Source organism: Molossus molossus, unplaced genomic scaffold, assembly GCF_014108415.1.
Source record: "Molossus molossus isolate mMolMol1 unplaced genomic scaffold, mMolMol1.p scaffold_m16_p_15, whole genome shotgun sequence".
In the NCBI taxonomy this organism is placed as follows: domain Eukaryota; kingdom Metazoa; phylum Chordata; class Mammalia; order Chiroptera; family Molossidae; genus Molossus; species Molossus molossus.
Genome location: NW_023425350.1, coordinates 17,673,045 through 17,698,814, shown reverse-complemented (window position 1 = coordinate 17,698,814; position 25,770 = coordinate 17,673,045). Strand labels below are relative to the sequence as shown.

The window sequence follows — 25,770 nt, the reverse complement described above, 5'->3', positions numbered from 1 at the left end:
GCTATCTCCTGCACCCGCCCCTGTCCCTGTGGACCTGCAGTGACCTGGCTTTCATGCCTGAGCTCATTAAGGACTGTGTGGACGACAGAGACGGTGGCTGCCCTTGGTGTCCGCGGTCCAGGGTCAGCACTTGGTTAGAGCCAGGTGCCCACAGGGGTCACAGGGGCCTCCACCTCAGAATTAAAATGAACACGGTCATTAATGACAATAACAGTCACCACTTCAACGACAGTGACAGCTAAGCCTTTCTTTGAGCATTGCCTCTGTGCCAGACACATCCAACACCTCATTGAATTCTTCCTAAGTCCTGTGCTACAGCCTGTTAGTAGTATTTTATAAATGGGGAAACTGAGGCTGAGATGGCGTGCCTTACCCAACGTTATACAGTTAACAGGTAGGGAATTCAGGATTCCCGTTTAAACTGGTGTCCCTCTGGGGCCCTGGCTCTCAACCCCCGCCCTCCGTGAGAAGTCATGAAGTCCATCTGCTGACTTTTGGCAGGACCACACCAAACCACCTGTGCACACGAGAAGTAGCCCTGTGTGTCAATGGCCTCGGGAAGATCATTTCCGGAGCATCCAGGCCACCCTGGTTGCTGAGTTCAAGGCACGGTGGCTGCAGGGCTACAGCTGTCTGGTGTGTTTGGTCTGACGGCCCTGCAGCAGATACGGCAGCCCCAGCCCCAGTCAGATGGGTTCCTACCTGGTTCTTCTTCATACTCCTCACCAGTTCTTTTGCCTGAATCCACAAGTCTCTGCACAGTGGGAGGGGAGCAGAGAGAAAACCAGTTCAATGTAACTTTGTCCAGGCTGGACGCTCGCGCCCCCCACCCCCACCCCAGCGTGGGAGCCAGTCTCTGAGTCCACGGCCACACTGGACGCCCCTGGCTTCCGGAGGGCAGACCTTGGACTGGCTTTTTAATTAGGCCCATCAGGCAGGCTTCAATCAGTGCAGGAGATGCTTTGGGCTTTGATTTAAAACAGACCTCTATTTTTTAAAATTAATTAATTTTTTTACAGATGTTTCTCCTTTTCCCCCATTGACAGCCTCTTTGACTTTGCCAGCCTCCCTTCCCCAAATCCCCTGCCCAGGCGCCAGAGACCAACAGGAGTGCACAGCCCCGAGAGCCAAGGAAGGGTCTTACTCAGCACCACTGTGGGGTATCACTCTCTTCCCAGGGGTGCACACGGGCCTCAGAACAGAGGGGTTGAAGTGTCTGATGACATCTGAAAGGACTAAAGAAAGGGAGTGCTGGTTTGAGGGGTGTGGCTCTGACGGCTGGAGGTCACCCGTAGAGACTGACCCCTCTGGGGTGAGGTGTCCAGGGCCGCTGCCCTATTCCAAACTATGACCTTCACACCTGCCTTAGGCTGTGAGGTCAACCCCATAGCAGGCCCCTGGAAGCAACCGGAGCTAAAAATGAACATCTGTCAAGTGCTCGGCCAGGCTCAATACGAAGCACCTTGTATGTGTGCAGGGGAAACTGAGGCCCTGAGAAGCTAAGCAACCTACCCAAGCTCTCCAGGCTAGTGAAGTTGTGTGCTATCGGTCCACTGGGAAGTGTGCTGGGACAGGGACCTGGGCAGGCTGTCTCCCAGCCCCTCTCTCCTCCCGAGAGTGACAGCAGGGAGGGAGAACTCTGGGAACAAAGGCACGTCCCAGAGCTGACAGCCAGAGGACCACTAAAAATAGCGCTGCCAGGAGCAGTTAAGTTGTGTCTTGCTCCCAAGAGAGGAGAGAGCAGCAGGGAGAGTGTCACGGGAGGGAGATGCCTTCACCTGCACCCTCAACCCTCCTTTCTTTCTGCCGCCCTCCAGAATGGCCGGGGGCTTCGTGGGAGCAGACACCAGGGGCAGCTTTAAGGGCTCCCTGTGAAGGAGCCGCCGCTGAGCAGGCAGCACGTGGGGGAGGGGTGGGCGGGAGAATCGGGCTGGAAGTCAGGCTGGTCACTCCGCTTTGTCAGCTCGGGCAGCCACCACGGTCACCTGTGACTCAATCTTCTTCACCCTCGACCCAAACTAACGAGCTTCCTTTTCTAAGCCCTGCCCAGCTTGCAGAAGGAGCCCGTTCTCACGCGTGGTGAGAAACTGGAGAGCTCTTGGCCAGTGGACCACTACAGCGGGGAGTGTGAATGTGAGTGTCTGAGTGTGTGTGAGTGTGAGTGAGTGTGAGTGTCTGTGTGCGTGTGAGTGCCTGTGTGTGTGAGTGTGAGTGTGTGTGTGAGTGTGTGTGAGTGTGTGTGTGTGCGTGTGCGTGAGTGTATGTGTGCATGTGAGTGTCTGTGTGTGCATGTGTGTGTGAGTGTGAGTGAGTGTGAGTGTCTGTGTGCGTGTGTCTGTGTGTGCATGTGTGTGTGAGTGTGTGTGAGTGAGTGTGTGTGAGTGTGAGTGTCTGTGTGTGTGTGTGAGTGTGTGTGTGTATGTTGGAGAACAGTTTTCCTCCCTGGCGTCAGGATCACCCGTGAGGACAAGAGACCTATCTGGTGCTGGGTCTTTGAAAGAGAATTTCTTTCTAACTAAAGGTATTTGTACTGAATGGCTTCTTTGCAGTCAAACAGGACCTTGGTTCTTTTCACATAAACCTGCCTGTCGTTTGGTTCTGCTTGCAGGGCCAGGCCACAGCAGGCGTGCCTGGGAGAGGTGACACCTGCTATGTACCTGGTCTGTCCTGTCTGTCCTCTGCTCTCTTTGGGTTCTTGGAGGGTCAGAACAAAGTCACAGGTGTGGGGCCGGACCACCTGTGTTCACAGGGACTCTGCACGTACTGACCACGTAACCCTGAGGAAGTCCTGCCTGGCCCCCCCGACTCCGTTTTCCCACCTGCACACTGGCTGCGTGGCGAGGGCGTGGCTGGATCTGGAGAGCTCTGCAGGCCAGTGGGAGGGCAGGTGGGCCAGCTCAGCGCCCGGCCTGCACTGCACGGGCCTGCATGGCCCCGGAGCACTTTCTCCCCGGAAGACCAGCTGCTCCTCTGCGGGGCCCCCAGCTGAGCGCCCAGGACCTGTGCTCCACCCGCCTCCCTTCCGCTGCAGCTACAGGGGAGTCCTGCCTCTGAGGACAGGGGTGCCAGGTCCGTCTCACTGGCCTGCCTTCTGCGTCTCCGGCCAGGTGGGACTCCTGGTCACTCTGCCTAAGGAGGAGCCTTCAGGACTTGTCACGAGGTGGGTGAGGGGCAAGAAAAGGAGAAATAAGGCTCAGCAGCTGTGTTTGTGGTTTCAGAGTTTAAACTATGCCCTGTCTTCCCAGATACCACAAATATACCCCCTCATTTCCTTTCCTACCATTTAAAGGTAAACAGGGCCAAACCAAGGCAGAACTGTGATGGTCACCCAGTCAGTAGGGGCCTCCTCTTTCAGCATCCTTTGACCCTGGCCAAGGGGACCCTTCTATCACTTTGGCCACCAATATCCCCTCGCCTGTCCTTCGGGTCCTGGAGGGCTGACACCGGCCTCACTCCCCTGCTGAAGGCAGGCCCAGTGTCTTATCCACCCTGCCCTCTGCAGGGGCCTAGCCAACCCCAGGCCCTTGGTGCCTCTCCTGGCTGAACTGACAGGGCACCGGCCACCTTGCTGCCCTGCTGTTGCGGACTGTCAGCTCGGCCGAGCGCACACGGTGCCTGAGCCCTGTTGTTCTGGTGAGGAGTCAACGGCGATTTCCTGTCGCTGACTGGGCACCAAACAGAGTGGCTCTAGCGTCCCACTGGCTAAGGGCTGGCGTTAAGGGACTCGAGGGTTCAGGATGAATTATTAGAGTCATAAGGGGCATCCGATGTTAAAACAACAAAGGCTACAGATGGCGTAAACACATTCATATGTAAAACAGCCAAGATGTTCACAATGACTATCTCCAGATCGTGGGATAGAGTCGATTTTCACTTCCTTCGTTTCACTTTTCAGAACCCAATCGATATATTTATAGGTGAAGAAGTCATTACAAAATGAAATCAGTTGAAAATTAGACCAGGCCTTCTCCTTGGCAGGGCTGGGGGGTGGACGGTGAGCAGTTTCCACAGATAAGTGCTACTGGTCCAGCTCCGGGGTCCTGGGAGGCTCAGGACCCCGGCCCAGCCACCCCCGACTCCTCTCCCGTGTCCTCTACTTGACCAAAGCCTCCTGGCTGCTCTGCTCAGAGACCCTCAGACACATTTCCTACGCCCTCCTTTCAGGGTACGTGACTTTTCATATCCTGGTTCCCTGTCTGTCCTCCCCACTTTCTCCTCAGGCCCCGTGACAAAGTGGCCAATAGGGCCCATGCTCTTCATTCACAAAACCTCTGTCAGGAGGGACAGGGACAGTCGGGAAGCCGGCGGGAAAGCACGGAGCTCACCTGTCACCACTCCCACGCACGCCTGCTGTGGCCGGGCCCTGCGAGCAGAAGCGAACACGCAGTGTCAGGCTGCGTCGTCCCGCCACCACCCTTCCCCCGGCTGCCGGTTCTGCCTCCCGACGAGCTTCAGCTCAGCCTGGCTCCGCTCCTCAGCCTGGCCTCCCTGGAGTCGGCGACAAGCTCAGACAGCAATGGAGCGGCCCACGTGGGGTGCACAGCGCCATCTGGCCCAAAGTGGCAGGCTGCAGACCCTGGTCCGCCGCTGGCTGCCCTGAGCCGAGCAGGGGGCCTGGGTGGTGGGAAGTGAGAACCGGGCGAGGCCTTTCCTGCGTTTCCTCCCATGGGATTCACGGGCACGGGGACTGGGTTCTGTCGCCGCTCCTAAGGGTCCCCTGCCCCTCAGGAAGCCTGGAGCAAGGCCGTTCCCCCCTGGTCCGAGTTCCCACCAGTGGCGCAAGGAGAGCAGACCCTCTGAGCCCTCTTAGCTCTCCTGCGCCGTGACCCCAGCGTAGTTACCAGTGCGGCCTCTCCGCCTCGGCCAGCCCCGGGTCTGGAAGCTGGAAGAGAGAGGAGGTGTTAACCCTGCTCGGGAAGGCGGCACCGCCTGTCCTGGGGCCCCTCTCACTGACAAGGGAACCATGACCCGGAGAAGGTCAGGCTGCCCGTGCTGGTTCGCAGGGAGGGCGGAGCGCAGGCTCCCCGCAGCGCGTGGCCAGACGCAGACACCGCAGGTGTGTGTCCCTCGGAACAGAAAACGGGCAGCGGGGTTCACATTTCATCGTAACGCTCTGAGTATGCTACATAGAAACAAAAGACACTGCGTGACCGACCGTCCGCACTCCCACAGGAACTTAGTCTGTGCTGTGCCCCGGCCGGCACAGAAGCACCCCGAGGGCAGGCGTCTGTGTCCGCTCCGCTCTCCACCGTGTTCTGGAGCCTGGACCAGTGCCTGACGTGTCACAAGCACTCAATACATATTTGCTCAATAAATACTTTTTGAACGAACAAAAGAAGTTCCTGGAACCTGGACCAGTGCCTGACGTGTCATAAGCACTCAATACATATTTGCTCAATAAATACTTTTTGAACGAACAAAAGAAGTTCCTGGAACCTGGACCAGTGCCTGATGTGTCACAAGCACTCAATACATATTTGCTCAATAAATACTTTTTGAACGAACAAAAGAAGTTCCTGGAACCTGGACCAGTGCCTGATGTGTCACAAGCACTCAATACATATTTGCTCAATAAATACTTTTAGAACGAACAAAAGAAGTTCCTGATATTCCTCTTGGTGAGATGCTGGATGACACAGGACCCTCCCTGTTGGAGACGTGCCCTGGGTGGAGGGCTGGAGGTGAGGTCCTGGTAACCCAGCTGGTGACGGTTCCTTTGCAAGGTCCTAGGGGTGTTGGAATCCTGCCCAGTACACGGGAGCCCTTGTCAATGTTACTAATTTCAGAGATTTTCATTCCTGGAAGACGGTGTCTCCAGGTCTGGTGGTGGCAGCGGTACCCACCCAGCTCAGTGCCGGCTGGTCTGTAACACGGGGTCCCACCGCGGGAGCCCCGCCAGGAGGGCAGGCTGAGCACGGCATTCCTGTAACCGGAGGTCGAGTCCCGTACCCCAGGGACGGGGAACAAGTTAAATAAAAGTCCCACTAAAACGCCAGACGGGGATCATAACCAAAGATGCCAGCAGGTGAAGTCACCAGGGCTGAGGACCTGGGACAGCTCAGGCCGACCATGGGGTCGCTGAGCTCTTCCTAGGAACATGGTGGCTGGGCGGGGGGGGGGGTGAGGAAGGGAAGGAAGAGGGAGGAAGAGAAACAAGGCTCAGAGCGGGGGAAGAGCTCAGTGAGAAGGGCTAACCCAGCCAACTCCTGCGTCTCCACCGTGCCCGCGCCAGGCATGGCCTCCCGCACCCTCCCTGGTCAATGCCGGCTGCATGGCGGGTGCTGTGCGTGGCGCTGGAGACGCAGAGCGAGTCTGACACAGGCCTTGCCTTCGAGTTTGACAGAGTGGATCGTACCCTCCCGGCATGGAGAAGTGTCTGCGACACTTAGTTACGCAAAAAAAAAAAGTCACAGACGGTATATTACAGTATGACCTTATTTAGGTTACACACACACACACACACACACACACATACACACACACACACACGACTTCTTTCCCACCCTCTTCCTTCCCACCAAATGTGCGTGCATGTGTATGCACATGTGTGCATGTGTGTGCGTGCGTGTGTGTGCACACATGCCCTGAGGCAGAGGAATAAATGTGAATGAGGTCTTCGATCTTTCACACTATGTGCATTTGTTGTGGTTGATTTTTCCTTATATTAAACAGGAATCACAAGTGTTAGATTGAAAACAATTTTTGCAAATATGCACAAATCTGACATTTAAAGTTCCCGGAGGAACAGGGAGTCCAGAGAAGTTAGATAAACCAGTGCAGGCTCCGCTGGAGGTGTTCGTGCCTTGGGTGCAGAGCACCCCAAGAACTCAAAGCCAAGATTGCACTGTGCACGTTGGCCGTCTAAATCCAGCCTTACCTTTCCCCACAGGCTGAGCCCACAGGCTGAGCCCACAGGAGGCTGAGCCCACAGGAGGCTGAGCCCACAGGAGGCTGAGCCCACAGCAGGCTGAGCCCACAGAGGGCTGAGCTCACAGAGGGCTGAGCTCACAGCGGGCTGAGCTCACAGCAGGCTGAGCCCACAGCAAGCTGAGCTCACAGCAGGCTGAGCCCACAGCAGGCTGAGCCCACAGAGGGCTGAGCTCACAGAGGGCTGAGCCCACAGCAGGCTGAGCCCACAGCAGGCTGAGCCCACAGCAGGCTGAGTTCACAGCAGCCGCTCCCCGGGCAGGCAGACTTTCAGGTTTTACCCTGAAGGCTGAGGTGCCCGTCGGTGTCATGATAACGATTCTGGGCTGGGAGACCATCCTGGACTGAACCACCCCGCGTTCCAGCGCGAGGGCCTCAGGCTCCCAGGAGGAGAAAGGATGCGCTGAGTGACAGGCGAGAGCTGGGGTCTGAATTATTCATGAACAAGGAGCTCTCTGAGCTGGGACCAAAGCGTGGGACTCATTCATCAGTTCAACTCTGGAAACCTGACTTGGGATGGAGATTTTCCTAGTGAATTTCCTGCCCAGAGTGGAAGACTACATGTCCTGCGTTCCCCACAGGTGTCACACATTCCGGGCTCTGGAATGTGACCATCAGCATGCAGGACGCTGGGCTCAGCAAGTCCCTGTGCTATCTGTGACATGAAACCTCTCCTCATTTACTCCCCCTCCCTGTCACAGCCTCCCAGCAGGAAACCTCCACCGGCACCCTGGTCCACACACACGCGCGCACACGCACACGCACACGCACACGCGCAGCTTTGCCCACAGCAGCACAGCTAAAGGAGAACGAGGATGGGAGCTCTGCCTGCCAGTTTCCCTGGTTTCTCCTGTGAAGTCTTGTACTTTGCACACAGCTGCCCCTGTGCACAGGGTAGTGGGCTGGGGCCTGCAGCGAGGTGACAGGCTGGGCCAGGGGAGGGGCTGAGGTCGCTGGGACCACAGACTGCAGCAGGGACGGGGAGGGACACTGGAAAGGAGATGGGTCAGCAGAGGTGGGAAGAAGACACTGTAGAGAGAAGAAGGCCCTAGTTCAGGTGTGGGAGGTACAGCAGGGCTCTGGGAAGTGGTCTGTCCAGCTGGGGGGCACTTGCACTGGGGGGGTGGGGGTGGCAGGGCTGTGGGCTTTTACTAAGACCAGAGCAGGGCATTGTGGAAAGCCAGGGGGCGGACCACACGGGCATTCACTCTGCCCTCCAGCCTTCTCTCCAGACGCCTCTCTCTTTCTGTTCATTCCTTTCTCTCCATCTTCCTCTTCTTATTACTTTCTTTCTCCTTCTGACCGTGTAAAATACACCACTTAAAATGTATTAGCGAGGATGGATATATTTTTTAAAATTTACCAAACAGATAAGGGCATTTTTAAAAATCTCATAAATAAAATGTTAAAGAGATTATTTTTAAAATTCTGTGTGATCTTTGACTTAATTTATCAATAAGTTTAACTTATTAATAAGAAACTGCAAACGTTTCTCAACCTGAACATAAAGAGAGGCATTGATTTGATTAAAGAAAAAAAAAAAAGACTCAGAACCCCCTCTTCTTTAGGATTTCTCCAACTTAGAGAATAACCCTTCCACCAAAATGAAACATTCTGCCTGGTTACCAGAAGCTCACTCACAGGGCCACCAACTCCAACCTGCCTCCCACCCCCACTTGCTTGGAATACTCACCGTTTCCACGTTGCCAATGGCTGCCACAAATTTAATATCAGAAGGTCTCAGAGAGTGGACTGCAAAGACAAGAATCCAGGTAAGAAGGCCAGGTCTACGTCCCCCACAATGTGGGCCAAAGACCCCAAATGGGAGGGGCAGATGCATGTCGCCCAGTCAGAGGCCAGCCGCTACAGTTGAGTCTTGGGCTCTGGCAGAGCAGAGCTGAAGACCAAGCGGTTGCTGGGAGCCCCAGGAACCACCCAAAAGAGGCTCCCTCCTCTCTAGATGCCACATTCTTCACTGAGCGCAAGACCTCCAAAAGGTGTCCCACCGAAGGTCGCGTACGGGCCTCGTTTTCCCCTCACCTATCCCATGGCTCTGTATTTCTGGACCACCATTGATAAAAGGGCAGAAAATTAAAGTGAAAACCACCCGTGTACACAAAGGATCACACTGGCTTGCAGACTGCCAAGCAGCACTCCAAACCTACGCGCACACGTAGCATCAGACGCAAGCTGTGTGCAGACGGGACACCGGAAGCCTCCTGGCCCGCCTGACCACCAGCGGGTTTGGAATTCGGTCTCCCCAGACACCGCTGGCACACTCCCTGGTCATGTTATGGCTCCCAACGAAGCCATTTCCTAAGAAGGGCATTGGTTTCTTTTCCTACCTGCACTCCTGAAATAACAGCTCCCATAACACTGTCTGCCCACCTGGAGGTGAGCACTCCGGAGGCCGCCCTCATCGGCCAAGCCACTGCGGGCCATGTGGGTTTTATCTCTGACTGGTGTGTCGTCTGTGTCCCACCATAGGAAGAAATGGGGGCGGGGGTGAGGGACTAAGGATGGGAAAGAGGAAAGACTCGAACGGCGATAAGGTACAAGCAAAGTAGGGCTGGAGCCTCTGCCGGCCACACCGGGGTCATGGCTCAGGGGTCGCATACCTGACTGAGAAGGCGTGTTGGATCCTGACGTCTTTGGGTTGCACAGGAAGGGAACATTCTTCGGGCTCTGCAACTGAAACCAAACATCAGAAACATCAACTGCCTTGAACGGAAATACTGCAGGTCCTGAAAGGCTGGTGTAGAAATGACCATGACCTTGTTCTATCTAGGCTCAAAGTCCAGAAACGACAGTCGTCCACAGTCATGGTCTTACTAATCCCATACCCAGTTTCCCTAGTACAAGGTGACATGTGTCTTTTGACAATGATTTCAGCAGGTGGCGGGCAGGGATGCCTCCAAACAGTGGGATGGAGACAAAGGGAGAATAAAATCAGTTCTTGGGAGGATGGCGACGTTCTGGAGGTGGACAGCAAGGATGGTTGCACAGCAATGTCATGCCAATGGATCATACATTCAAAATGATCAAAATGGTGAATTTTATGATACATACATTTACCACAATAAAAAAAATTTTAAAAAAATAAGAAGAGACCCAGTGCTAAAAGATTTTTTAAAAATCCATCTATGCTATGTCTCTTTGTATTATCTAGTTTCTCTTTTTCGATTATTTACACAAAAGCAGGTATTTGAGGCATTATGTTCACGTGCTGCTGGAAACCGGGTAAACTTGAAACTGGAGAATTGTGTCTCCACCAGACTGGCGTGTCCTAAGCCCCGAGGGCTGCTGAAGCAGAGGGGGACCGGGTGGCCGGCGCGCAGGTCCTCAAGCCCACCCGGGCCTCCTGGGACACTCGCGGGAATCCAGAGCAGCCTCTGCTTCTGGGAAGCACATGAGGGGCTTTGGGAAGGCAGGTCCTAGGTTTTCTCCCCAGGACTGAGATTGGAAGAGGAAATACAGCAGGTCCTTAAATAAAGTCCTTTCATTCAACTTCTAACCTTGATGAGATGCCATAGAAACTTAACTCTCGTCTATAGCAATTAGTCTACGGTAAAACTGGGTTCATCACAGGTCATTTCACCGCAGTTTCAAGAACCTATCAACAACACTAGGTAAGGACTCACTGTACTCCAACAGGGGAAATCACACAGTAAATGAGTTCCTGACCATAGCTCTCACTAATTCCTCTTGAATTACTGATTGCAATAAAAGATAAAGCATTTACTTTCAACTCTTTATCTTGTGGATGTTCTGGGAAGACCTCATCCAGATGCCTTCAGATAACTCACAGCATCTGCTTCAAGGTTCATACAGTTATCAACCCATTTATAACTCTTTCTGGACACTTCTGGGAACCACCCACTCAGTCAGCGGGAGTGATGAGCCCCAGATTCCAGGAGATACAGTCATGCTGCCCCTGTCCTGCCAGGCAGCTAGGCTATCCCTGGGGGAAGCAGCTCATGTAGCCCATTCTCTCAAGGAAGGGACCTGCCAACTTGCATCAAGACTTGGATATACCCACTGGAAGAGACCCCACCACCCCTTCAGTGAGGAGAAAGCCCTCACCTCTGGCCATAGCTGCTCTTCCAATGTATTCTCTTCCGGAAAGGTATGGACTTGGGTGGTCCCTAAAATAAAGTGAAAATAGTTCAGGTTATTTAGCTGGAATTAACGCCCACCCAGATTTGTACATTTGCTGCCCTTCCTCCCAGCCCTAGCTATGTGACCATCTCAGTAACATCCCTCTTGTTAGGAGAGTCTAGATTCCACTTGTCCAACTATCCACTCCACTGTTTGGAACATCACACTTCCATTAAAGCAGAATCCCCAGGTTGAAAAGTAAAAGTTATCTGAGAGGGGTCAGCAATAACCCTATACCATGCAGAGGCACCTCAATGCAGATTCCTTTATTGGTTCCTTGGCAAAGAGCAGAACTCTCGAGGAAGGTCATGTTGGGCAAATGGCTGTTGTTGTTTGGGGAGCCAGGACAAAGCAGGGGAGGTGAAGGACATTCTGGAATAGTCTGATGAGTGGTGTCAGCTTAACAGAAGAGCTATTTATGGGATTCCCAGCAGCCATGACTATACATAATGGCTGGACAAGGACTGTCTCAAGGGGTCTTGCCGAATGTAGGTGAAAAGGGAGAAGAGGCAGGTAGGGACACAGCAAAGACACTATCCTCATCCCAGTTCATAGTTTACATTCATTATTATTCTGTATTAGTTTCAGGTGTACAGCACCGTGGTCAGAACACTATGTACTTTATAGAGTGGTCCCCCCAACACTTCAAGTACCCACCTGGTCCCATACATAGTTATTATAAGATTATTGACTAATTTACATCTCTGTGACTATTCTGCAACTACCAATTTGTGCTTCTTAAGCCCTTCATTTTTTTTTTTATCCCCACCTGAGGACATTTCATTTTTCCATTTTTTTTCAGATAGAGTGGGAGGGGGAGAGAGAGAGAGAGAAACATTGACGTAAAAGGGACACATCGAGTGGCTGCCTCCCGCACGACCCAACCAGGGCCGGGGACAAACTGCAACAGAGGCACGTGCCCTTTGTGGGAACCGAACCCGGGTCTCTCTGGACCGCAGGCCGACGCTCCAACTGCTGAGCCAAACTGTCCAGGGCCCTTCATCTTTTTTATCCAGCCTCCCAACCTCTCTGTCAATCCAGTCTGTTCTTTATATCTACAAATCTGATTCTATTTTGTTTATTTTGGTCTTTAGATTCCACATGTAAGTGAAATCAAATGGTATTTGTCTTTGCCTTACTTATTTCACTTAGCATAATACTCTCTAGGTCCATCCATGATGTCGTAAGAGGTTAGATTCCATGCTTTTTTATCACGAGTAGTATTCCATTATGTATATTTATCATAGCTGCAGTCTGATTCCAGATTAGATTAAGGTGATCTGCTTCTACCCAACTGTCTGCCAAAAGCAAAAATAAAGTCTTTATGGAAGAAGACAGCACCACCCAGAACATGAAATTATCTTTCTACTTTTTCATATATGATACCAATCATTTAATAATAAAAAATAATTACCGGGAGACAACACGTAATAAACAGAAACCAAGAGAGGAAAAAAGAAAAACAAAAGACAACGGAGAGTGAAACGTGGTGGACTAACGTGGGAATAAACGGGTAACATCTGCAGCTTTGTTCTCGTTCCCTGTTTGGGATAGAGGGACCCAATCAGATATTTAGTGGGGGAGCCCAGGCAATGAGAAGGGCTGAGATATGCTCTTCACATATTCCAGGTTGACTGGAAGTCTATGCATGTGGAGGAGAGACCCGCAAGAGCCCCATGTAAAAGGAAAGGAAAGAGAAACTGGCTGCAACTATGTGTTTATTTTCCAAACCACAGACCAATAAACAGAGCTTTACAAACTCTCAGTGTTTGAGCACGACCTCTCTCCAACTCATTGGCTGCTCACTAAACCATGCAGACCCAGGCATGACCCCCTAGGATTCCAGGTTAAAAAAAAAAAGCCCAAGAAATAAAACAAAAACTGAGCAAAGACAGCAGTGGCTGCATACAGTGAGGGAGACAAATTCTACAGTTTAAGTCCGGGCAATTTAATAAGAAATAAACCAATGGCTCTCAGAAAAATAAAGCAGAGTACAGAATTGCTAAATTTTATCAAATATGCCCAGTTAGCAACCAAAAGTTACTAGAAATGTCTGAAACCTAAAAAGTTAGTTTTGTACTCAGGAAAAAAGCAATGAATGGAAACTGGTTCTGAATGGGCTCAGATGTTGCATTTTGCAGGCTTAGTCTTCAAAGAAGTCATACACACACACACACACACACACACACACACATATATTCACAGAATTAAAGAAATTATGTTCAAAGAAATATAGAAAATCATGTAGACTAAAGACTCAATAAATAGAAGAGCTATATCTTCTTTTATGTATATTTATATAGTTATATATTTATAACAAATTCCAGAGTTTAGAAGTACAATAACTGAAAGATTTACTAGATGGGCTCGACAACAGACTTAAGATGGCAGAAAAAAGAATCTATAAACTTAAAGATAGATCAACAGAAAGTACATTTCTGAAAAAGACAGAGGGAAAAAGGCTGAAGAAAGATAAACAAGACCTCAGAGATCTGTGCACACTGTCAAGCATACAAACATACAGGTAATGAGTCCTGGAAGAATGAGAGAGAAAGAGAAAAATATTTGACGAGATAATGACCGAAAACTTCTCACATTTGATTAGAAGTACTGAGCCACAGATAGAAGAAACTGGAGGGGAAAAAAACCTTCAGTAGGAAAAACACAAAGAGAATTTTACCAAGATATATCAACTATAATAATCAATGTGTCTAGGTGTAGTTCTGAAGCCAAGGGGAAAACAATCTGGAAACTAGCAGAAGAAAAACAACTTTTCACATGCATGAGACCAACATTACAATTAATGGCTGACTCATCATCAGAAACAAGGAGGTCAGAGACGGTGAAATGACACAGTCAAAATGCTAAGAAAGCCCAGCATGTGTGGCTCAGGGGTTGAGTGCCGACCCATGCACCAAGAGGTCACTGGTTCGATTCCCAGTCAGGGCACATACCCAGGTTGTGGGCCCGATCCCCAGTGGGGGGCATGCAGGAGGTGGATAATCGATGTTCTCTCTCATGGACGTTTCTATCTCTCCCTCCTTTCCTCTCCTTCCTTTCTCTCTCTCCAATATCAGTACGAAAAGAAAATTAATAAAATGCTAAGAAAATAATGGTTCTAGAGTGAAACATGGTAATATAAGAAGGAATGAAGTACAGAAAGAATAAATAAGTAGGTAAATCCAAAATTATATTGACCGTAAAAAACAGAAGCCAGAAAACTATGGCCCATAAGTCAACTCTGCCCACAGCCTATTCTCGTATGGCTCTCTAGATAAGAAAGACTTTGACATATTCAAAGAGTTTTTCTTTGTGGGGGTTGGGGGAGAGACAAAAAAGAATATATACTAGAAACTATATATGATCCACAAAAACCTAAAATATTTACCAGTCGGCCCTTTACAATAAAAGCTTGCCAATACCAATAAAAATAATGTAGTATGAAGTTGAAAATATATGTAACGTTGCTGTGTGGGCATATTTGGCTGGAGTAAATGGAGTTACACTGATATTAGACTTTAATAAGTCAAGGATGCATGTTGTAATCTTAAATGCCAAAATAACAAAAAATGTATAATCAGCAAGCTAATGTTGGGCAGGAGTGGAACTGAAGGAAAAAAGAAAGAACGGAGAAAAGATCATAGGTAGGACACATTGAAAGTATTAAATAGTCAGATGTCATATTTAAACACACTTGGAAAAACCAGAAAAGAGATGCTGAGGGGAGATGTATAAGAACTTCCTTCATTATCTAAAGGGCTGGATGCCAGGGGACTGGCCCGGTTCCTTGTAACCCACCCCCAACGAGGACTAGACCAGTGGGCAGAGGGGCTCTTTGGTAGAACAGCCAGAGCTACCTGACCAAGAGTGGGCCACCAGGGCACTGGTCCAAGCAGAGGCTGGGATCACACAAGCAGTGGCACACATACTTGGCAGATGTTAAGAGCCTGGACACCCTTGGTCGGACCCCTCTCTCCATGCTTCTGTTTCCTAAGCTGGAAGATGAAGCTGATGATACCAGCCTCGTGGAGATGCCACGTGGATTAAATGCGTGACAACACAAAGCACGGTATCTGACATGTGGTAAAGGTCCAGTAATTGGTAGTTATGATTATTATAACTTCAAGGCCAGAGAGACGGTGAGCACAGACCATTTCTCAGACCCTTCCAGGCTCCAGATTCTGGGAATTCCTCATAGAACTAGAGTTCGTTTTCAACGTGAAGGTCTGAGTCATCCATGATAACGACTCTGGGGTGTCACAAAGAGGTGCTGCCTAGAATCTAAACGTTAAATGTCCAGACCTGAGACCCACATGGAAACCAGGACCCCTCGGTCCTGCCCCGCTGATCCGTGGAGTGACACGGGCCGTCACTCCAGTCCTCTGCTCTCCTCCAGGTAAATGGAAGACAGCTTCTTGCTATTCCCGCAGTGCGCTGAGGCGTTGTGGAAAAAACTGTCAAAGCACTTGTGACAGGATTGAACCCCAGTCACGAATCCCAAGGGAATGTTTTCTCTTTTGGGTGGTTGTTTTAGCCTCAAGGCCATTGATCTATGAGAGGCTTAGAGATCCCCGAAAAAGTCCCACCTCAATGAGGTCAGTAAGGGGAAAAAAACATGTACTTTTCCACTCAGATGGTAATGGAAGAGAAAGACATCTGTATGCACACTGAGAAACAGGCTTGGCTGAGGTCGGTCACCCACACTGGACACGGCCATTGCCACTGGGGGCCCGGGGCTGACAGACGGCCATTAGCACATGGGGCCTTGGCTCCCTGAAGCCACACCCAACTCTCCCTCAGGGAAGTACCTTCTGGAGCAGCGACCATCAGCCCATCACCTGCTGCGTAGCCCCACGACACAGGGGTGCGGCCTGGGTGCCCTGGGAACCAGCGGTTGCTACAAGCCCCTGTGAGTGTCTTGTTCATGTACTTCTGTATCTGAGAGCCCTGACTCCTCAAAGAAACTTGAAGTGTGTTAGCCCAACAAACGGCCAGGGCAGGTAGGCTGATCTCACAAGCACGGTGAAAACGGCTCATGCCCTCTTCATTTATAGATTTCCTTTGTGTTTTTCTACTTACACAGTGTCTAGAGCACAACTGTCCGCCCTCGTCCTTGTCTTGTGGAAAGACAGCCATTCTGTGGCCTTGATCAAGTATTGCTCTCTCTGAACTTGGACTTCCCATCCAGAGAATGGGGATGAGGAGGCTGGCTGGCTTCCTCGTGGGGCTGCTGTGAGGATCGAGGACGAGGAAAGTGCTGCAGGACTCACGGTCTTGTTGGCAAGTTTTTACCATCTCAGAGAGGCTAGGTGACTTCCACCGGCTCACACAGACCAAGGGCGGGGCGGGCCTCGCACCCCCACAGCACCCACTGAGCAGTGAGCTGTCCTGGTGAGCTGAGAAGGGGAGGGTCCCAGTGTTTGTCCCCTGCACTGTTTTGGACTGTGAGCTGATGGGCTTTAGCTGTCACCCCTGCAACACCTCATTCCCACCCCACCCAGGCCCTGTGGGATGCCACTGGCCACCTGTGAGTAGGCACGGGACAGGACTCTCTGGGGTGCCGAGTACAAACCATAAGGCATGCCTGGCTGTTGCTCCAACACCAGATTCCCTGTGCGCTGAGGAGCACAGGACATGCGCTTGGGGAGTCACATGCCGTATCAGTGGAAGGTGACAGTGAGGGCCAGAGAAACTTTCTGGGATAGCTGGTCTGCCCCCTGAATGTTTGTCTCAGGATTCTGGAGTGGCTGAGGTGGGCAGAAGTTTGAGGTCATCTTGTTACTACCTCTGGAAACTGAGGCCCAGGGAGGTTAGCAGACCTGCCAAAGGTCATTCGGCAAGTTCCTGAAAGGACCACTAGTGAAGCCCGAGTCCCCGTAACCTGTACGGCAAGCTTTCCTTGAGACCAGGGTCTTTTTGCAAGAAGGTTATGTAAAGGCTTATTAGTATGTATGTTGTTCTATAACCCAAGTTCCCAGTATATGAAAATGTATTCTGTGGCCATGTCTCCCAGATCAGTATTTCCAGCTGCCCTTATCAGTCCATCCATATTTATCATCAGAATCCCGAAGGATGACATAGGATTTGCACTGTCACAACCTCGTTGCAGACAAAACCTCTAGTCTGATGAGATTCAAGAAACATTCGAGATGATATGGGAAGTCCCAAGCCACCATTCCCTAAATACTTCTGTGCTGACAGCCACAGGGAGACACCACCACCCCTTACAGATCCCATTCCAGCCGGAGGCCAGTGCATCCCCACGTCTTCATCCCAAGATCCCGCAGCCATGCCCTGTGCCCCGGCCCAGCGAGGGGGCTCTGGGAGCGTCCTCCTGGGGAGAACATCCCCGAGCTGACTTGAGTTTTGCTATTGATTGACTTTGTGACCTTGGACAAGGAATGCTTTGCTTTGAGACTGTATTGTCCCAGAGTCAGGAAGGAACGACATGAGAAGCGGGTCCCGGAGTGAAAGTGGACAAGCGGCGCCTCGCAGCAGCAGGCCGGAGCCCGGACTCCTCCTATACTGACATCCTCTGGGCTGGTTCCCAGCTGGCTCTGCCTCAGCCACCACGGCCCAGAACTTGAAAGGGGACCTGGGACCCTCAAAGCTGGAAGGGGCAGCAGTGATTAGTGGGCTCCAACCAGGAGGGACTCTCGGGGAGCTGTGTGGGGCCACATGGTGTGCCCCATGAGGAAGGTGCCCTCCCAGACAACTGGGGCTTCCTGGTGGGAAGGGAGCACCATGGTCACCGCTGTGCCAGAGGACACGGTGCCTCAGGTAGCGGGGAAGCACGTGGCCTTTCCGGAGCAAACTCCCTCCCTGCCGGCCTCTTCCTAGGAGCCAGGCGCCCTGACTCACCAGCCTATCGTCTCTTTTGACTTTCATGTCTGAAGCTAACAGACACATCTTGCCCCAAATGCCACCTGCAGGAGGCTACTTCCCTGCTGAAGAACCTTTAATAGCCCCCCTCTTCCGCTCTAGCGAATTCAAATTCTAGATTGCTGCGTGACCTTGGGCTGGTCACTTGACCTCTGTAGGGTTCAGTTTTTGTAAATGTAGAAGAAAAGATTTGGATTAAATCATTTCAGCAGTCTCTTCAAATCGAAAGGCACTAGGATCATCTCTATTGTTCTCCTTGTCCTGGGATTTCAAAATTCCACTTTATGTAAATCACCTCTCCACCACCAGCCCGCACCACAGACCAGGCCTGCAGCCTGCTCCTCACACCCAGCACGTCAGGCCCCCGCTTTGCCTTTGGCGGTGCTGCTCCCCACGCGAGCATGTCCTCCCTGCTCCTGTGTTTATGTTAATCCCACTCACCCTTCGGCTCAGTCCGGTTTCACCTCCCACATGAAACTTCCCAGCCCGCGTGCATCACTCAGCCCTTGAACCCTGTTGTCTCTATTACAGCGATCGCACCTATTTCAGTATTTAATTCTTCTCCCGTGGTTTTATGCAGATCCCTTCTCCCTCCCCAGGGGGTTCCTTACATTTGGTTTAATTATCTACCAGCCAGGCTCACCTTCTTGGAAAGGTGCTCAGACAGCTGATTGACAAGTAGCAGAAGCAGCGTGATGAAAGTGATTGACAATCAAGCCCTAAAACTCTACAAGGTACAGATGACATCCAGGCAGGCAGGACTCCTGAGCTCCCGGGGAAAGTCCCATACCTGGGTTTGCTGCCAGAGCAGGACTTCAGAGACAAGTGTGCGAGTCAGAGTGGGGGTGGGGATGCCACAAATTCGGCATATGACTCAAGAAAGTCCCCTCCCCTCTATCAATAACTGGAAGGACTTGGACCACCAGAAGTTCTCCAAGGTTGCTTTCTACTCTCATTTGGAAGGACAGCAGTCCTAGAGGGCTGGGCTGCAAACTCCAGGAAGGATTCTGGGGCTTGTAAAACGGACATTGACCAGCTTGACTTGTTCTAGTAACAAAAGAGGTAGGTCTTTCCTCTCTCAATGTGTTCGCCCAGCTCCCACCTTTGGCTTTGCAGCGACAGGCCTGGCACAGGGGCACTGCCACAGCAAGACAACCTCCTGAAGAACTTCTGACCCATGCCAGGAAAACGAAATTTGGGTGGAAGTTGCATTTTCTTAGATACAATGATTTCTTGCCAACTTGCTTTTGCCAACTGTAGTTTTGAGATAATGTTTCAGTTTTATAAATCCAAAATTTCAGAGCAGGAATCTGTTTTCCTATGTGTTGTTTGTCGATTTTCACGCTTAAATAAAAGCCCAGTTGTAATTCTTTCCTCCCTTGGGCTGGACTGTCATGCAGGGTGGTGGTCAAAGGTCCCAGCTCTGGACTCTGACTTGGGACTGAATTCTGACTCCTGTACTTATTAGCTGGATGACTTTGGGCAAGTTATTTTATTTCTGACTCCGTTTTCTCATCTTTAAGATGGAGATAATAGTACATCCCGTCTTAAAGAGCAGCTGTTATATATGTACAGTGCTTACTGTGGGGCTTGGTTATTCTAGAGAACCTCACACCATGAGCTTAGTTTGAAGTGATCCTCGAATGGTAATGTCCCTGGTGCCTAACAGAATGACATTCATATATGTCTCGGAACACAGACATTTTTATCCTACGCCTCAAAGACTCTCACAAATACATTTTTAAGGAGTCTGAGAATCTCATCATAATTTTTAAAAATTACCGAACACAGAAAGAAACAAGGTATCCAGGAGCAAAAATTAGCAGGGAAAAAAACCGAGCAGAAACAGATGAAAGACTTTGGATACTAAAATGATCAGACAAAAATGATAAAACTACGTTTAGCAAAAGATAAACTTGAGGGTATTTGTAGGAACACAAAATCATTTTAAAAAGCAACATTGCAAATTTGGTAAATAACTAAATGTAAACTAGATTTGAAAAGTAAAGTCAATTTTCCAAATCTTCACTATCTTGAAATTTTCAGGTTTAACAGCAAACTGGACACAACTGAAAGAAGCCTAGACTGGGACATGCGCCCAAGACCCAGACTGCAGCACAGAAAACAGAAAGGGGCCGAGTTGGAAAGAGGCCAAGAGCCATGGTATATAAAGTAAGGAAAACAAACAACATTTCAGGATATACTCTTAAAAGAGTTCAAGATGCAGAATATGTATATAGTAGGTTATCTTTGTGCAAAAAGGAAAAAACATAAGAATATATTTGTAAAGAGAAACACTGATTAGAAAATACTGAAATTGGTTACCTACAGGGATGAGTAGGAATGGAATGGAAAGGCTAGGAAGAGGGATGGCACTTCTCTGAGTATATCTTTCCACATCGTTTAGATTGTTGAACCATGTTAACACGTTATCTATTTAAAAAATAAAGTGAAATCCACAAGAATGGGAGAAACCTTATAACTGAATACAAACAGAGTCAAGCTTAACTATATGTTAAACAGAGAACATAACCACACAAAGAAACAAAAGAAAAAAATTAATCCATGTGATTTTGAACAAGGTATTTTGATTATGTAACCTGAGTGGGATATAGTCTAGGGCAAAGAACAGCAAAAAAAAATGTTGCACTTTATTTGTTGGTGGTGGTGTTATTTCTGTAACAAGTCCAATATTATGGTGTATGTATCTTAGGATTTGGCAAATTAATAAATTTGATATTTTATAACCCTAGTTTGCACTGTGGGAGACCAATACAAATCTGAAATGGGGGAAGGAGACAAAAGACTAGTTCTAACTAAAATTAGAGATGTCTGTATAAATTTATTGTTTAAAAAAGAAAACTATATTTCTTGGCTCTGTCTCTTGAGAGGGCTTAGACATAATGACACCCCAACAGCAATGAACACCCCTAGCACCTAGGTCTTGGTTTCTAAATAAAATATTCTACCAAGTGGAACCTTGAAGAAATGACTGAGATAGAAAAAATACAAGATTAGCCTGAACAGCTTGTTCCATAAGGTTAAAAAGTGCTTAAGAAATTGATGGGGACACAGGAGTCAGCTGCAAGGAGCTCACATTGGCCAAATCTGCAACAACTTGAGCATCCAAATAAATAAGGACATGGCTGGAGTATACACGATGATTAGGAAAAGAATCTATAAGTCCATTTTATTTTATTATTATTTTTTTAAACCCCACCTGAGGATATTTTTCTATTTATCCTCAGATAGAGTGGGAGGGAGGGAGAGAGAGAGAATCATCAATGTGAGAGAGACACATCAACTGGTTGCCTCCTGCTCGACCCTGACCAGGACCAGGGATGAACCGCAACTAGGTACATGTCCTTGGCAGGAATCGAACCCATGACTCTTATAGCCAGGGCTATAAGTCCATTTCATATTAAGAAGACAAAACATACAAAGAGTGGGGAAGAGAAGAGAATCTCTTCTTTATGGAGGAATTCTAACTAACAATATTAAAAGAGGTGATAGACATTTTAAAGTCACCTTTATACTCATCATGGTAATAATCCATGCAGGCAAGAACCATCACAGGGTACCCTAGCTTTCCCTACAGGTAACGTGTAAGTCACATGGGGAATGGCACCTTACAAGGGGGAAATCTGACAGACACCACCATAACCAAATGATCGAATTTAACATCCCAGCCCCAGGTGTACCCCTAATGTGACACAGCCCGGACTCAACATTATCGATGTTGCATTTCTGTCCTAAGAGTTTAATCTGCTTCTAGCAATAACAATGAGGACAAATCCCAACCGAAGTGCGCATGACAAAAGCCAGCCTAAAATTTTCGATGGCACAAAATGAACAAACAAAAAGGCAAAAGAATTGTTGGAGAAGAAAGGAGAGGAAAGAGGCAGGACAAGTCACTGCAATGAGGGGGCTTTGGTAAATCTAATCAGCAATGACTGAAAAAATAAAATAAGAAGTCGGCTCATTTAATTCACCACATTAGCAGATTAAAGAAGTAAATCATACAATCATCTTTGTAAGTACAGAAAAACATTACATAAAATTTAACATCTGCTTATAATTTTTTAAAAACTGCTGGAAAATTAGGACTAGAGATTTCTTAGTTTCATAAATAAGAGCTACAGAAAAGCCAGTAGCAAAACCGTGCTTTCTGACAAAACATTAAACACTTTTGTTCTTGAACTTGGGAATAAGGTAAGAATACTTGCAACCATCACTTTTGTGAAAAATTGTCATGGAAGCACCAGCCAGCACAGTGAGGCAGAAGCTAGAAAAGGTACAGAGATTGAAAAGAGAGTGGAAAAACTGCCATTATTGGCAGGATTGTGTATATAGGAAATCCAAAGGAATATACGTATAACATTAAAATTTATTAGTTTAATTGGGTTCAAAATCAACACATAAAAAACAAGCACTACATAATCTCTTTCCCAACCGATGTGGCTCAGTGGATCGAGCATCACCCCAGGGACTGAAAGGTCGCGGTTTGATTCCCGGTCAGGGCACATGCCTGGGTTGTAGGCTCGGTCCCCAGTAGGGGGCGTGCAGGAGGCAGCTGATGGGTGTATCTCTCTCACATCAGTGTTTCTATCTCTCTCTCCCTTCCTCTCTAATAAAATCAATTAAAAATATTTTTAAAAAAGTATCGCCCTGGCCGGTTTGGTTCAGCGGTTAGAGCATCGGCCTGCGGTCCTGAGAGACCCGGGTTCGGTTCCTGCTAAGGGCGCGTTTCTCGGTTGCAGTTTGTCCCCGTCCCTGGTCGGTCGTGCGGGTGGCAGCCACTCGATGTGTCCCTTCACATTGATGTTTCTCTCTCTCTCTCTCTGTTCCTCTCTCTCCCTCCCACTCTACCTGAACAAAAAATGGAAAAATGTCCTCGGGTGAGGATAAAAAAAAAAAAAAAAAAAAAAGTATCACATAATCTCACTTATTTGTGGAATATAATGAACAAAATAAGCAGTCAAACAAAATAGATCCAGAGACATGGCAGTAGAGAACGGACTGACAAACCTCAGGGGGAAGGAGAGCAGGGGGCAGGAAGAGATAAACCAAAGAACTTAGATGAATATATGCACAACCAATGCACACAGACAACAGTGGGTGAAGGTGGGGGGGGGAGGGGATAAACATTTTAATCTGGTTAACATACAACAAAAGTCATGTGTCTAAGAATAACTAACAATACATATGCAAGACCTCAGCAGAGAAAACGATAAGACTTTGAGAGGCATTAAAAAAGATCTAAGTACATGCTCATGATTTGGAAGACTCAATATTATAAAGATCTCTATTTTCCCCAATTTGGTTCATAAAATTCAAAGCAAATTCTATCAAAATCCCAATAGGTGTGTTTTTTGGTAGAAATCGACGCATTGATAGTACAATTTACATGAAAGTTTAAAGCCAAGTCACTCTTTAAAAAGAAGAAAAAACAGACATGTTTTTCCAAATAATAAAACTTATTAGAAAGCTATAGAATTGAAACAATGTGCTATTGGCACAGGGATAGACCAATGGCCTACTAAAGCCAAACAGTTAGCCCCAGATGCAGGCATATATGAGCCCTTCCTGTGTGGATGGAGGCAGCTTGTCAGAGCTGTGAGGAAACAGCCCTTCGATAAATGGTGCCAAGACAGCTAGGCAGCTGCATGCACAACATTCTGTATCATCGGCTTTCTCTCTTACACAGGTCGCGAAAGTCAATCCCAGATATATTAAAGACCCAGAAGAGAAAATCACATTTATAAAGTGTTTAGAAGGAAGTATAGGATATCTCACGACTGCAAGGCAGAAGGGGGATTCTCAAATAAGAAGCCAAGAGCACAAACCATAAAGGCAAAAATGAAAAACTTTGGAAATAGACTGAATACACAACAGACAAAGGCCGGACCACAGCTGACAACAGAGCCCTGGCCACCTCCCCTGCAGCAGCCACCCCGACGGCCAGGACTTGCTCCATGACTGCAGCTCCCTCCTTTGTCCCTGCTTCCAACTCAGGACCAAGCAGAGAAAGCCAGATATGTTCCCCAAACAAGCTACTTAAGAGGCCTCACCTCTAGTTAGCTGGCCTCCAGCTTCCCCGTAGCAACAGCCTCCAACCAAAGCCCACCCGACTCCTCCCCCTTTTCACTCTCAAGCTCCGCCCCCCCCCCCTTCCCGCCTTGGAGTCTCTGCCTGACATAAGTGATCAAGTGATCGTGGCTGACCCCTTTGCTACAGCAACCTCTGAATAAACAGCCTCCATTTGTTCCATTTGGGTGGTTTTCATTTTTCCCTCGAATTAAGGAATGTGCTCATCTCAAGTCTCCCTGAAGAGAGTAGAAAGACAGACTTCAGAGTGTATGGTATCTGCCATACTTATAATCAACAAAGAGCAAGCGCACAACATGTGTGAAAACTCCTGAAGTCAATGAGAAAAAGGACAAACCCACAGAAAAATGGGAAACACGCTTGAACTAGTACTTTATGAAAGAGGAATTCAAATGGTCAATAAACATGTTTTGGAAAAGCACCTCGGCCTCATCAGCAATTAGGAAAATGCAATCACCTGTGCAGTAAGTGTAGTAGGCATTACACCCCTCCACCTCCCACCCCTGCCACCTTGCACCCCCCTCCGCCCTCCACACCTTGCACACACAGCCCCAGACGCGGCGGGTGACGGCCTCGTCCAAGGTAAGGACCAGAACTGGCGTCTGGACGCAGCAGCCAGGGTGGGATGACAAAGGGCAGAGAGGGACTGAGGCAGAGGCACCACCTTCTCCTCATCCTTGGCATCAAGAGAAACCCAAAGCCCTGCCTGAGCCCACTCTGTTCCGTCAGAGTCAACAGCACTGAAGATGTGGGCCTCCTTTAGAACCTGTGGTCCTGAGTGTGCCTTCCTCTGTCCTTTCAGCAAAAACAAAACCATAAACGGAATGATCAAAACTTGCTCATCATCAGTAGTGGCATTTCCATGTTAAGGATGAGAGAGAGAAAAATCTGGCCCTGCCCCAGGCCACACAACACAGAGAACTAGAGTCTAGGTCTTTGTGACTCCCTACACCCATCCCTTCTCACCCATCCCAAGACCTGCCTCGGCCCCACAGCCCAGGGCCGGCACATGTCACACTCGGCCCCACAGCCTGCTGGGGCCTGAACTGTGCGTTCTGTGCTTATGAGAGGTTCACGTTCCTCTCCCGAGCCCCGTGTCCCAGCAGCATGGGACCCCGGGCAGACTTACCTCGCCCCAGGAGCAGCAGCAGCCCCAGGAGGAAAAGGTGTGGCTGCAGCCCCATGCCGGGATCCTCCAGGTGTCGAAGGCCTCGGACGAAGTGTCTCTGCAGATAGACGAACCGTCACTCCTTTTATGCTCCTCTGTCGTCTGATAGCGCGCCTGTCATAAATTTTACTGTGTTCACCTTTGAAAGGGGGCAGTGGCCAGCTGTAAATGATAAATATTAACACTTAGGCAGAAGATTTCCTGGGGTGGGTGGGTCAAAGATGGGTAGTATGTTCTAGACAAAGGCACCAAAAGACCAGGCCCACGAAGTTCCCCTCCTACGGCCTCCCAGGATGGTGAGTGCCCAGAAATTGCCACTGTCGGAGACTGGTCCGCTGGGAGGCCCGCAGGGCTGGAAATCCAGGCGCCGGGCTGGAATCCTCGATCGGCCAAAGCTGTGAGACCCTGGCGTGCCCCTGAATGTGGCCTCAGCTTCTCAGCTGCGAGCTATGGAAATAAAAGCCTTGGAAGGAGCGAAGCTCCTTTGTAACAACCCTAAACCATGAAGCCGCTTCCAAAGGTGAGCC

At 49.3% G+C, this 25,770-nt stretch overlaps 1 protein-coding gene across 1 annotated transcript in view; it reads right to left on the bottom strand.

Annotated features, from left to right (window-relative positions):
• The window catches only part of PLB1 (phospholipase B1), a 124,228-nt gene extending 98,969 nt beyond the window's left edge, over positions 1 to 25,259 (bottom strand). Inside the window, exons 1-8 of the mRNA XM_036263445.1 lie at positions 25,205 to 25,259; positions 11,011 to 11,072; positions 9,546 to 9,612; positions 8,621 to 8,679; positions 4,842 to 4,882; positions 4,326 to 4,363; positions 1,145 to 1,235; positions 703 to 754 (exon numbers count right to left, since the gene is read on the bottom strand). Coding sequence (XP_036119338.1) covers positions 703 to 754; positions 1,145 to 1,235; positions 4,326 to 4,363; positions 4,842 to 4,882; positions 8,621 to 8,679; positions 9,546 to 9,612; positions 11,011 to 11,072; positions 25,205 to 25,259 — 465 coding nt within the window. The remainder of the gene's footprint in view (positions 1 to 702; positions 755 to 1,144; positions 1,236 to 4,325; positions 4,364 to 4,841; positions 4,883 to 8,620; positions 8,680 to 9,545; positions 9,613 to 11,010; positions 11,073 to 25,204) is intronic.
• Between the last annotated feature and the right edge of the window lie 511 nt (positions 25,260 to 25,770).